This window comes from Zingiber officinale, chromosome 1A (genome assembly GCF_018446385.1).
Source record: "Zingiber officinale cultivar Zhangliang chromosome 1A, Zo_v1.1, whole genome shotgun sequence".
Taxonomy (NCBI): Eukaryota; Viridiplantae; Streptophyta; class Magnoliopsida; order Zingiberales; family Zingiberaceae; genus Zingiber; species Zingiber officinale.
In genome coordinates, this window is record NC_055987.1 from 175,719,355 (window position 1) to 175,733,733 (window position 14,379).

General features: G+C 38.3%; 2 protein-coding genes across 2 annotated transcripts; one reads left to right on the plus strand and one right to left on the minus strand.

Moving 5' to 3' along the window:
- Positions 1–3,169: 3,169 nt before the first annotated feature.
- Positions 3,170–6,914, plus strand: LOC122038478. Its single transcript, XM_042598248.1, has 6 exons — positions 3,170–3,399; positions 5,084–5,218; positions 5,304–5,415; positions 5,503–5,564; positions 5,671–6,081; positions 6,169–6,914. Exons 1-6 carry the CDS (start codon positions 3,385–3,387, stop codon positions 6,841–6,843), a joined length of 1,410 nt encoding a protein of 469 aa, XP_042454182.1. The 5' UTR covers positions 3,170–3,384; the 3' UTR covers positions 6,844–6,914.
- A 2,309-nt stretch (positions 6,915–9,223) lies between these two features.
- LOC122038479 (pentatricopeptide repeat-containing protein At5g66520-like) lies at positions 9,224–11,859 on the minus strand. Its single transcript, XM_042598249.1, has 2 exons — positions 9,584–11,859; positions 9,224–9,468 (listed from the first exon to the last, which is right to left on the minus strand). Exon 1 carries the CDS (start codon positions 11,701–11,703, stop codon positions 10,051–10,053), a length of 1,653 nt encoding a protein of 550 aa, XP_042454183.1. The 5' UTR covers positions 11,704–11,859; the 3' UTR covers positions 9,224–9,468; positions 9,584–10,050.
- Between the last annotated feature and the right edge of the window lie 2,520 nt (positions 11,860–14,379).

Consider the following 14,379-nt stretch of genomic DNA (forward strand, 5'->3'; position numbering starts at 1 on the left):
CATATTTTTATTGTTTGCATATGATTGGCACGCATACAGGAGACATGAGGTATTTGGTCTGACGACCCTTATGTCAGGATGGGAGGCCCTGGTGAGTACAATTCTTCTCCTGTTGTTCAGTTTTCGTATTTCCTGTTATTGATCAGGAGACTGTACTCCATGATTATTATTAGTAGATATATCTTACTATGCATGTCCGCTTGATACCCGATGAGTATGTTATACTCACTACCCCTTATTTTTTTCCTGTTGTTTCAGGTTAGCACATAGATATGTCGTGTCGCTTGGAGTATCCTGTCTATCGGTTCCATGTCACATCCGAGGACTGTTTTCGGTTTTATCTTTGCTTTACTCGTCTTATGTTTTTGGTGGACTTGGTATTGTATTACTTCATTTTGTTTTTAGGAGTTTTGTTGTGTTGGTATCTTGTATTTGATCTGTTGTGGTTGTGTGTAAGTCTAGCCGGCTAGCAGTGTGTTATTTTGTTTTGTATGGGCTTTCCTTTTGATTTTCCGCTGTAATTTTAGTACAGTCGTGTGGGCTATTTAATATATATATATATATATATATATATATATATATATAACTACATAGTTATGTTTTTATATAGCCGTGTGGGTTGTTTAATATATATAACTGCGTGGTTGTGTATATTCCAGTCGTGTGGGCTGATGTATTCTTGTGGATGTATAAATGCTTCAGATTGTTACCGGTACAAGGGAGATGCTGCCAGATTTTCCTCTTGCAGAGACTCCTCTGGGGCTTGACAATTTATTAGTATCAGAGTCATAGGTTTACAATGCCTATTTTCTTGTATTTTGGATTTCATGTTTTGATTTTCTCAATGTGACTTTTCGAGTTTTGGGACCAGGCAGTAGTAAGACATCTCCAAGCTATAGGAGGTATGTTTGTTTACTATTTTCATGTACTTCTTTTAGTGCATATATAGTTATCTATGATAGTTAGTTATGACATGTGTTAGTATTCTTTTAATACTTGTCTAGTTGATTGTAGAATATATTGTATGTGATGGGTCAACCACTAATCACGGTCAACCCTACTGGAGGATTCGTCATATCATACTACCAGTAATAATCATGTTGACTTAGTCTATAGAGGATTAATTTATATTCTCTTTGGTTCTGTTTATAGAGGACTGATTCATCCTTATTGACTTGGGTAGTTGTGGATTGATTTACCTTAATTACTTTTGTCGAGGATTGAGATACTCTTATTGGATCAGTTAATTGATGATCGATCTATTTTTGTTGGTTCGATCAATAGGGTCCACGGCGGGCATGAGTTGATAAAGTTCCAACCCAACTCGCTTAAATTGTTTGACGGGATGGGTCAATCCAACGAGCCTAATCTAAATTGACGGCTCTATTATAAATTTATAAAATTATCAATCAATTTATTTTGAACGAAAAAAAATAATCGATAATCTCATCTTTTCCCTGGTAAGATACACCACCTAAAAAAAACTCTCAACCGAGCAATCATATTGACATCGATGAGTACTTTGTCCTCGTTTCAGTAGTACTGACAGGAATACATCTTCGTTTAATCTTCGGAGGAGTTTTAGTCGGACCGTCACATTAAAAGCCGAGTCTAAGATATAATTTCGGAGATTCCTGTGCCACCACTATTGAACGAGCTGAAAGCTCTCTGGCAAGACCAATTACTTTGGCAGAGTAAAACTGGTGAAGGATGAAATTGGATATCCTGATTATCCTCGAGCAGATCGCCGCAGCAGCAGACAAAAAAATCCTAACGAAGCAGAAAGCTGGGATTTGGGGGGAGGGAGAGGTAGAGAGACAGAGAGAGAGAACGACATGTGAAAAGAGGGGGAGGCCATTTGGGACCATGCCCTCTCTTCTCAGCCACTAGTTTCTGCCTCGCTGCATATGATCCAGCTACGCACCAGCCGCCTGACCAACCAGACAAAAACCAGACTGAATTCGGATGGTGGCTCTGCAGATTCTCCACTGGGTCACCTCCACTTTATCTCGCTCCACCGGATCTTAATTGCGCCGTCCCCACCGCAAATCTTAACATGTGTCATGCCCACAGACTCCCACTGTCGCTGGCCCTGCAATTGACCCGCTCATCTAAAATCTAGCTTGTTTAGAACCGGGCACCCCATCTCTGTGCCTATTTCCTTTCTTTTCTCATGAATGACATCAAAATATGTTCATGATAAAAGCACTACAGTTGCTGAAGCACATGCAGTCATTTTTTGACAGTTATGTCTCTCGTCCCATACGTTCATGTCCTTCATCCTGCTCCCACGCAAAACAAACTATAAGAGGACTCTTCGAAACGTCGGCAAACTCCCTACAGTGCTGAATTTGGCGCAGTCAACAATCTTATGAGACTTCGATTTTGCTTGTTAGTAACGCATGCATGGACTAATGGCAGCTGATCTAAACTTGTGGCCATTAAATTGCTTGATTACCAGGAATTAAAGTTGCTTGCAAGCCTCGCTTACTCACAGATATCGTATCCCATTTCCTCCATTGTCCACTGGTTTGATTTTGATTTTGATTTTTCCTTTCCTGTCTCTAATCTCTATCTATTCGTGAATAAAAATAAAAGGGGATTTTATTCGGATTAATTAGGGCGTGATCCGCGAAATCTAACGCCGAACCGCGCCACCTAATATACCTACCGCCATGTCTCGCGATCGCGTCCGTCGATTCTCTATCCGACGGGGGAAATGGCTCGTGGAACGGTGACCGCAAGTTATTTCCCGAATAAAAAAAGGCCGAAGATGGATATAAACGAGTGGCTCCCGTTGCTTGCCTAAATCCCAGTGCGGCAAAGAAAGCGTTCCCGTGTCCCGGCGGTGGGTGACCTTTTGTCACGGTTCTCTCCTCGAATTTCTGGATTCTCACATCGAAACGTGTCCCGAGCTGCTCCAGTTGTCCGTGGACGACGATGACGTGTCGGTTTCCATGTAATCTTAAGGATTCTCCTGTAATTACGTAACTGAGAAGGTCGGAAGTGCAAAAAGCGTAGGTGCCACGCGTAAGCGTCTTCCAGCCACAAGCGACCGATCGATCCCTCCAATTTTTTATTTAAAAAAAAGGAAATTGAAGTGTAAATTCTTTTTTAAAAAAAATACACATCCATCGTGGCACCTCTTTTATTGTCACTTTTGCCTTCTTTTTCTTTCCCATTTTTGGCATCCTCTTCCAAATCCATGGTTGGGGAGCTTCCATTTCCATTTCCTTCCTTATTATTAATCTTCGGCTTCCTCCTCCATCTCCTCGCTTCATCCTCCTCCTCCTCCTCCTCCTCCTCCTCTTCTTAATCTGAAGTAGTAGCTCATGAGAGGAGAGATTTAGGAGAACGAGAAAAGCTTCTAGATTTTCTGCAGAGATGGAAAGAAGCCAGGTACATGACCAAAGGAGTTACTTTTTTTTTTTGGACCATTTAAATCGTTCCTTGTCTTTCTTCCTGCTAGTTATCTTCTTCCCCTTTCTTGTTTTTGATACTCAACAAAGTGAACATCTGGGAAGTGTAGCTTTCTCATCAAGTAAGGTATGGGTTGATGAAGGGCGAAGACATCAAGTTTACTAGATCCTGTTTTACAATCTAGGGTATTTAGTTGATGCGTTTAAGTCCCATTACGAGCATCTTGCAAAATGTTGAAGGCTCTGTGGATAAAAAGAGCAAATTTCTCATTGCAATTAAAAGAAATTCTCTGTTTGTGGGAAAAATTGGAAGCATTTTCTCATGAGAATTGCCAGTTGAAAATGTCCATCTAATACAGCGTATGAGAGGTTGGGAAGAAACTTCTGTTTGCTTGAAAAACACTTTAGTGAGTTTGTTATTGATTGTTGGATGAAGTGATAGGAGGTTTTCCAATCTGATGTCCTGTTTGGTTCTCGAGAAATATCTTTCAAGAGAAATATGTTTCGGATTTTGTTTTTAATGTTTAGTGCAATTGAAAAGCATGACCAATTAATGATAATTATTTTTTAAGGAAAATGACTTGTCTTGGTAAAGAGTAAAGTTCAGTCATCTGTAAGCTATGTAGTATATTAATAAATTATTATTTGTCCTCCATCTTTCGCCCTGTTTATGCAAATGATCTATTTGGATTCTCTAATTCGGTTGACCAATTTAATTGGCCTCGTAGATCTAGCAATATCAAGTCGGTCCAAGTGTTGGTCAGTTGAGATGTGTCAAGTCCAATTGAGAAATTGAGAGAGTTAGTTAGTCCAAGCATGTTGGTCGGTCCGTGCATGGCCGATGGGCTAATTGGTCTGGGTTGATAAACTCAGCCGAGAATGTTGGACGAATCCATTGTTCTTGGGTTGGTTCAAGTCAAATAGGTCAATTGGTCCACGTTGACAGACCAAGTCAAGCGTGTTAGACTAGTCAATTAGTTGACCAAACCAATCGGGTTGTGTGGGGTTAGATTGACATAGTGGGATGTCAAGCCAAGTAGGCCAATTAGGTCAATCGATCTAGGCAATCAAGGGGGTTGAGCAAGCCTTATGATGTGGGCAATCCAAATAGCCTTGGTAAGATGAGCGAGTTGGGTAGATCGGGTGATCTGACAGTTACGATGAGTCTATCAATCTAATCGATCCAAAAAGGCTAGAGTAGACCAATCGAGTCAGGCAAATCAAGTTGGGCAAGCCAATTGAAAATCAAGCAAGACAATCAGGTCAAGCAAGCTTATCATCCCGGTCATTCTAGTCCAACCAATTTGGTCGTTCTAAACAATCTAAGAAGGTTGGCAAATCTAAGTTGGTCAATAATTTGAGATCAGAATTAGTCCAAACTAGCTGAAAGACTAGTCAATCTGAGAGGTAAATCCTAGTCAAACATAACTAACTAATCAATGAATCTTATCCTAAGTAAAGGAAATTATTTTCTTGTATGGACAAAAAAAAAGAGTATTTTCTAATATAATTTAACCAATCTAAGCAACAAAAATATTTTTTTCTAAATATTTTTTTTCCAAATATATGGAGCATGATGATGATTTTGCTTGGTTCATTTCATAAAACAAGATCATTAACATAATTGCAAGTCTAAATTTCAAAATTGGGTCTTGCATTACCAGGAGCAACAAGGGAGCACAGGTATGAACCATGATTTGAGTCCTTACAATCAAATGCATCTAGACATGGAAACATCACCCTTGAGCGACCCTCAATTGAAGGATACTGATTCATTCAAGGAGGAACAAGTGCCTAGGGTATCTTCTTATCATATAAGAGTTAAGTCTGACAGATCCTCCACATGGTAGTTTCTGGTTTCAACTATTTTCTATTCCATGTTAGGTGAGAAAACCTTATACGATAACGAAGCAGCGGGAGAGATGGACAGAGGAAGAGGATAATAAATTTTTGGAAGCCTTGCAACTATATGGGCGGGCGTGGCGCCAGATTGAAGGTGTATATGATGCTCTAGTTATCATATTCAGTTTTTGATGCATCAGTTCAAATATTTCTTTTCTGACGTTATGATTTTAATTCATAGAGCATATAGGTAGTAAGACGGCAGTTCAAATCAGGAGTCATGCTCAGAAGTTCTTTTCCAAGGTGTCTGCTGCTTCCTTAAGTAACTAATTTCTTTATCAATGAAGTCATTCTTAGAAGTAGATATCCAGTTTCGCTCCCTGCTCAACATTTCTTTCTGTAAATTTAGGTGGTTCGCGAATCCGGTAGCAATCACAGATTAGGTCAAGCCTTGAAGTCCATTGAAATTCCTCCTCCTCGACCGAAGAGAAAACCCATGCACCCGTATCCAAGAAAAATGTGCAATGTTTCCAAGAAAGGAATTCTGAGACAAGCTGAGGAGTCGCACTTGCTGATTCCTACAGTCTTTGAACAAGAGAATGGATCACCAACATCAGTTTTATCTGCTGTTGGATCAGAAACCTTAGGGTCCACATTCTCTAATGGTCGAATCGGAAGCAAGTCACCGGTTGCATCTGCTGCTGATTCCAATGATCAAGAAGGAGAGCAATCACTAATTATGACACTTCAGGAAGAGCATAAGCCGCCGTGCATTGCTACAACGGCTCCAAATGTGACCAAGGAAGAGCAGCCTCAAATGGTACTCACACAGAGAGAGAAAAACTCCCATCAATACTAGAAAAGTTTTAAATTTCCTTCTTATCATCTATTTGGTAAACTGTCACAGGATGCAGATCAGTGCTCAAATGTGCACGCCTCAGCTGAAGCACACCAATCAACAATCAAATTGTTTGGAAAGATGGTAGTTCCGAATAATCCAAGCCGGCCGTGTTCTTCGAATGCTGAAAATATGGCAATGCCCAAGCAAACACCACCTGCTGACAACACTGGCAATCATTATAACGAAGCTTGTAAACTCCAAATGAACCATGCATGTCCAGGTCTAGTGCCCTTTTTCTACTGCTTTCCATTAGTTGGAGATAACTCCATAGATCCTGCATTCCTTTCCTCGCCATGGGGTGCCATGCACGGCAGCTACCCTTTCAGACTGGTGCATCCGCAGCATCAGTATCCACTTCAATTGTCGATGGGGAATGCCGGTTATCAAGATTTGCAGAGGGAATGCTCTTGGACAGGGTCCAACACTGCATCTAATAGTGGGGTAGTGTTAAATGAAACCGAAGGGGTGGACTTGAATAAGGCAAAGTTTTTGACAGAGAGCGGAATAGTAGAGTGGTCGGATGTTAACCTAACAAGTAGCTCAGCTCCCAAAAGTCGGAGTGTGGGATCCTCCGGAAGGGGATTTGTTCCTTACCGGAGGTGTGCAGTTGAAAGTGAGAGGCAACATTCAAGTGCAGCGAACGATGACGAAGAGTGCCAAGCAATAAGATTGCACTTGTAACAGATATGAATTATTTGTAGCATAATCCATTTGATTCTTTTCTTTCTGACGATGGTTATTTAGCAACAACATGAATTTCGATTGAAGGGTAGCTTGTTTGTTCCGCCATCTCAGATTAATTTGCATGTTTTATTTTTCGTTTTATTTTAAGCTGGTATCATCTATTCAATAGCCGATTAATCTTAAGATGATCGATGGGGTTTTACGAAAATTTTTTATTAGTCACTAGGATAAATTAAGAAGCGCTCACAATGAGTGATCCGTCAACCAAACATTCTTAGGTCAATCTTTCATTAAAAAAATTATTCGTTAATTCATCAAAATTAAGACTCGATTATCAGATGTCTAGAAAATTAAAAGGTATCTTGTCATTTTATTCCTTAATTTGTATTCATTTGTATTATGCAAAAGGTCATACGCTACCTTAAACGCCCCACACACTCGACCTCACAATCATTTATAGAGAGGTAAATCAGGAAATTGAACTTTGTGTGGCAAAAAGTGATCCCCCAACATCCTGCCAACCCCTCCTTAAGCAAACACGGAGAAAATAAATCACGGATGACTACTAACTATTAATGCAAGTGACCAAGACATAAGATAAAACATGTTCGGACATACCGAGTTTCAATCCAAAATCTCATATAACAATTTTCATATCTCAACCATCCAAAATCTCATATAACAATATTTCATATTTCAACCATCCTACTTGAGGGAGACTGACTTAATTTTTGTGCTTAATGCATATACTAATGAATCATTGATTTCATTTAACCAGCAGCAACATTCATTGTTGGCCATTGTGATTATTGTCTGTCCATTTGTTTTGTTGAGTGTACCATCTCAAGGAGACTTCCTTAATTTTTGTGTTTAATGCATATACTAATGAATCATTGATTTCATTTAACCAGCAGCAACATTCATTTTTGGCCATTGTGATTATTGGCTGTCCATTTGTTTTGTTGAGTGTTAGCTGCTTCTCAGATGTGACAACGGTTTTTATTTTTGATTTTTGATTTTTGATTTTTGATAATCTAAATAGTCAGGTCTTCGACCAATTGGCTTTAGATGCTGATCCTTTTAATAATAAATCTTCGCTCCACAACCATTGTTTTAAAATTGTATTCCAAGGAAATTAATTTTGCTATGCCCCGCAATTAGAAATTAACTCGTATATGCCCCGCAAGGAAGATAATTTTGAAAAGCAATCTCTTTCGTGGACCTTTAGGGATGCCTTTAGCCTAGGTTGAAGTTTCAGTATTGAAACCCTTGAATTGTGCGGGATCGGATTTGAAAAAGCTCAGAAATCTCGGCTTGTTATATTTTTCTCTTGTGAACCAACCAAGTGCTTTATGTTCAAATACAACTACATTTATCTCATACAAACATTTTCTCACGTCCTCATTCATTTAATGTGGGCTCTAACATCCCAAGCGTGTAATAAATATAGTTATTGAATCACTCATACTGAATTGTCCGCGGATTCATTTGTGCTTTTTAAATTTATCTAATAATCAATAAAAAAATTTCATGAAACTGAACTAATCATATCTAGGTGAATAGAAGATAGAAATACTTGGACACTAGCTTTTTCCTAGTAAAAGGTAGTTACTGCAACAAGGAGTTTATGATCAAAGGCGGTGACAGAAGTGATGCCTAGAATAAAAGATACACAAGTAAACAATAATTATGAAACAAGTGCAATGGAAAAGGAGAGAGAGAGAGAGCTCAGAGCAATTTGCTGAACCAACTAGTAAAAACAAAATGAAGGAAAATTCTCACGCCTACTTTTACTGTTTTACCCGATCGTAATGTCTGGCACGCTTCTCCAACATCCAACTGGCATTAAAACTACATCTCGTAGCCAGCATTTCTCAATGAGGTTTGATCTCATCAAACACCCTCCTCTCTAAGCTACAATTCGTAAGTCAATTGTTGCCCTCACGGATTTGCGCGGTTAGTAACATTAGTTAGATCTGGATCAATTGAGAATGTAAAATATCCTATTGGAGGTCTGACCTCCACCATACAAAAGGTTGTTGTGTTGGGACAAAATAACCTCCATAATTTACTTGTCTATATCTAAGCGGAAGGCCAAATATACTAAGCCTTCCAGATAAACATTATCACCTTTGCTCCAATTCATAGGTCAATTATTTTCAAACAAATGCTGCCAACAAGCAAAACAAAGAGAGAGAACATGTTGATTCGACTCCATTTGATGGTTTCAATTTTGCATTTCGCCTCATTGGATAAGTGGATATGATTGCATAATGTGGATGGGACAGAGTTGTGAAATGCCCAAGGAGGTTGGTTCAATTGTAATCCTTATCACGGAATCAAGACATCCATGCAATCTAATAATTGACTACACAACTAAAGAAAGAAACAATTGTAAATTCATATTTTTCAAAATAAATCATTTCCTAAAATTGAGAAGTTCAAAGTGAATGTTAGAACCTCTAACTTTTCATGATACATTTTGATTTTAAAAGAAAATTCTTTTCTAAGGTAGTCTCATGAAATACTTACCGCCACATTTTTCTAAAGGAAAACGAACAAGAACAAGGAGTCTAAACTGAAGTAGCCCATGTGTTTACATTAGTCCTTTTGCCAGGCTTCCTGCAACACATTTTCAAGTTGATATTAGTTAGGGAAATAATAGGAACACACAACTTCGTAGCTGATTCATGCTTTCCAAGAATAAGCATTAAATCTCATTATAAGGAACGCGTACCTGATACAGAATGCTTCCATCATGCTGTAGCTACCCGAGAAAGCTGAGTATTGATGAAGATGGACTTCTAAACCACTGAACAGAAATGTTCTCCCTTATACTTAATCACTTGGGCTTTTAACTATCCCTAGGTGAACAAACACACTTGCTCCTTCCATGATGTCAGTGTAGCACGTTTTTAAAGCAAGAACACGGGCTCATACTTCCAATACCTAGTTTCTTAGTATCAAAGTAGATCAACCTGTCCCTAGAAAAAACTATGTTCGCATCAGGGCTCTTGTAAAGCTTGTTCGTAACCTAGCTTCCAATCATGTTCAAGGTTAGTCTCAATTAGTCTTTTCCCCATACAGACAGCATGTAAAACCAATTATATTTCTGATTGTCCAGTTGAATCTTCATTATGGTAATCCTACAGTGTAAAGCTGTCTTAAGGAGATAACAGCATCCAAGATTCCAAAATTTTCGAACTAAATTGCATCAACTATGGTTTCCTCAACCCTAGGATGTTGCAACTTTAGTTGTTCGGCAATTTCCTTCAACATTTCATATACTTGTCCAATTTCTGGGTGGGATTTGTCACCCACAGAGAACTTGTGAACGACAACATTCAAATCTATCAGTGTAGAATCAGGCAACTTCTTTAATCCCCTTGCTTTCATCAAATCTTGCAACTCTTTATACTTATCCCATCTTGATGCTGCAGCATAAACATTTACTAGAGGGACATATCGCCTGCTATTATATGGCTCCAGCTCAATCAAACATTTCCCTAGATGCTCGCCTACACTAATATCACCTTGAACCTTTGCTAACCAAATTACTGCACCCCAAATGGCAGACCAATTATGCAAGGGCATATCCTGAATTACCTTCAGTGCATCTTCAGAATTTCCAGCTCGAACATATAGATCAACCAGACACCAATAATGTGCAAATTTTGGTTCAATATAAAACTCTTCAGTCATCATCTTAAAATAATGACGTGCTTCCTCAACCAAGCATGAATGAGCACAGGCTGCCAAGATACATGTAAAAGTAATATCATTTGGTTTTACACCTTCTTGCAACATTGTTTTGAAAAAATCAATTGCTTTGGTGCTATGACTATGACTTCCAAATCCAGATATCATTGTGTTCCAACAAATGAGATCTTTATTGGTGATTCCCTTAAATACTTCAGCTGCTGCATCTCGCAAGTCACACTTGCAGTAGAAGTCCACCAACGCATTACTTACATGAGTTGGTATCCGAAGCCACCTTCTCACCAAGAACCCATGGACTGATCTGCCATGCTGTGGTAGCTTACAATGTGAGTAGACTGACAACAAACTGATCAATGAGCAGTCATCTGGCTCAACCCCAAGCTCTTGCATATGGTGAAATAATAGGATTCCCTTGTTAAACATCTTGTTTCTGACATACCCATTTAGGAGAGTAGACCACGAAATGACACTTCGGTCAGGCATGATCTGAAAGAGCTGCTCGGCCTTGTCAAAATCACAACTTTTCACATAGCCATCCAGCATGGAGTTGTACGAGACGTGGTCTTTCACATGCATTTCGTCGAACAGCTGTCTTGCCAGGTCCAAAGCGTCACAAGTAGCATACATGTGAATCAAGGAGTTGACAACAGACAAATGTCCTACGAATCCCAACTTCAATGCAAGGCAGTGGAACATCTCACCTTGGTGAATCGAATCTCGGAGCTTGGCCGAGGTGATGAGGAGAGGGAAGGTGAAACTGTCGGGCCGGTAACCAAGGGGGTGGGCATGGCGGGAGAAGAAATCGATGGCGCGGAAGCCATCGGACCCGCCGCGGATAAGGGATTTAAGAATGCTACTAGCGGAGATGTTGTCGGGGGAGCGAAGGGCGGAGTGGAGGAGGATGGCATCGTCAGGGGAGCAGCGGGAGTAGAGGACGATGAGATGGCGGGCGACCGGCTTGTGTGCGGTGCATCCGGAGACGGTAAGGAGGGCGTGGGCGGCGCGGAGGGGGAGAAGGGAGGGGATAGGGGTGGAGAGGACTGGGGCGAGGGAGGCGGCGACGTTAGGGTTCAGGCGGGAGGCAAGTTTTGGGTGGCCGAGAAGAGAAGAGACAATGGCCTTTTGAGGTCGAAGCATGAGACCATGTCAGACGCCGAAGAGGAGGCGTCAGCGGGTTCAGAAGCGAAGCAAGAAAACAACGGCCGGCTCCATGGAGACAGCGGTTCAGAAGCGAAGCAGAAAATACAGGGATTGTAGAGGATAATCAAAATAGAGAAGATGCAACAGATGATATTCGGCAATTTACCAAACATTGTATTTAAATTTTTAAATTTATTAAAAAAACATATATTTATAAAAAAAAAAAACGTACCTTCCCATATACTTCCCATTTTACCCTTGTAACCATCTAATTTTTTTTTTCATTTTTTTTTCTCTATCATTTTTCTCTCACTTTTTTTTTTTATATAGACATGCATAACATAATAAAATGGACATGCATAACATATGAATAACATTATAAAAGATTTAATTGATTTTTTTAATAATATTTTAATATATTTGGAGAAATCAAAATAAATCATAGATAGCATATTTTAATACATTTGGAGAAACCAAAATATATTATTCATTATTCATTATTCATTATAGGGCTATAAGGAGTTTAAATATGTTATTCATTATTCATTTCGATTTTTCAAAAATATTAACATGTAGTAGGAAAAAATCATCAAAAATTTCTATATCGGGCATGATATGGAATCATATTAGGCTCAACGTGCAGATTAAAAATCCCTTCTCCAAAATAAAAAATAAAAGTAATATATAAGAGTCTACATTATGTAATATATAATAATTTGAAATTTAATATGCATGATCGATGATTTGAATACCAATACCAAAAATGCACATAAGAACTTTCTGAAATTGAGATGTCAAACACCTAGATTTATATCCATGTTGGCTACCAAGTAACAGATTTTCCAATATGTCTTGCTATCTCTTTTCATTCACAAAGTATAGCGTAGACTACAGATCAAAATTTAGCATAGGTATCCATAATATCTGTCTTTTATATTTTGTTGAGATAACTCACCAGTTTGGCATTTTATAGCGTAGACTACACTTTAAAGTTCTTATGTGCATATTTATAGTAGATTAAAATCCCTTCTCCAAAGCAATATATAACAATCTACCTTATGTAATTATAGTTTAAATCATGCGGGCTTGATATAATTTAATATCAGGCCCAATATGGACTTGATATGAATTAGTTTATATTTTAGCTAGTTTTTTTTATAATATTTTAACATATTTGTAGTCGCCGAAATATGTAATGGATGACACCATTGAACTTCTTGCAACACCAGAAATCTATAGGAACTGAAATAGGTACAATCAGAGGTTTCTAGGTCCATCAGTAGATTTTGATATTCCATATCAAACCTATCATGAAAATTTTTTACGATTCTTTCTTTTTAGATGTTAATAAATAAATAATGGATAACATATTTAAACTCTTTGCAACATCATAAATCCATAAGAACTAAAATGGATACAATCGGAGCTCTCTAGGTCCATGAGTGAGTTTTGATCGAAACCTACTAATGGACCTAGAGAACTCCGATTACATTAATTTCAGTTCCAGTGGATTTATGAGATTGTAAGAAATTCAAATATAATATCCATTATTTATTTGGGTTTCTATAAATATATTAAAATATTATTAAAAAATTAACTAAAGCTTATATAATGTTATTCATATGTTATGCATGCTTATAAAAAAAAGAAGAAAGAGAAGAGAGAGAGAAAAATGGTAAAGAAAAAAAATAGTAGAAAAAGTCAAATTATCATAAGGGTAAAATGGAAAGTGCACTTGAAAATATGTGCCCTTTGGTAAATACAAAAGTAGTATGTGCTTTTTAGTAAATTTAAAAATTTAGGTGCGCTATTTGGTAAATTGTCAAATGATATTCTATAGGGTACTTGCATGATCTCTATGTCCATTCTTAATTAGTACAGATTATAAAATATTTTATTGGATAACTGACCTTAAAGGATAATCACATGGCTATACTTAATTGTTTGAGATGAATATTATCACCTCTTACTTTAATAAATGAGTGTTATCCCAATTTAGATCCCCTATCCCTAAAATAGTCTATCCTTGGCCCCACTCACTAAACACCAAAAAATGAATAGTGCCAAAAATGTGCAAAGCCTGTGACTCTACTTTGCCCTCCCAAAACTCACAACCTATGAAAACCTGTGCTTACTACGTGCTTTGCCCTAAAAAATTTTCCTCTCGAAACCTTTGATGACTCCATCAGCCATCTCTGAAGTAGTCCTCCGCCATCTATGACATCTTCGCCATCTCCAACATGGGCCTTGGCCATCTCCGTCGACTCCTCCGACGTGGTCCTCCTCCATCTCCGTCCACTCCGCCATCTTCGACATGGTCCTCCGTCGGCTGGATCACTACATATCCGTCCCCTCCCTTCGTCAACTCCAACAGGTCCTATATGGATAGTAAACCAACTCTAAATCGATTTGGACTTGGTTTAGAGAATTTTCATAATGTTCAAAAACTACATGTTTTTTTAAAAAAACATTGGGATATTTCACCAAATTTCTACTCAACATCCTTTCTTGTGGTCTCTTGTCATTTTTTAAATATTTTTCTCTTGGGATCCTAAGGGCACAAAAAACTCTTGAAAAAAGTATCTCATTCCGGATAAATCTCATCGATCAGATAATATCCTTTTATATATTGTGTATTGTTAACTATAAAATTAACCTTAATATGTACATTTC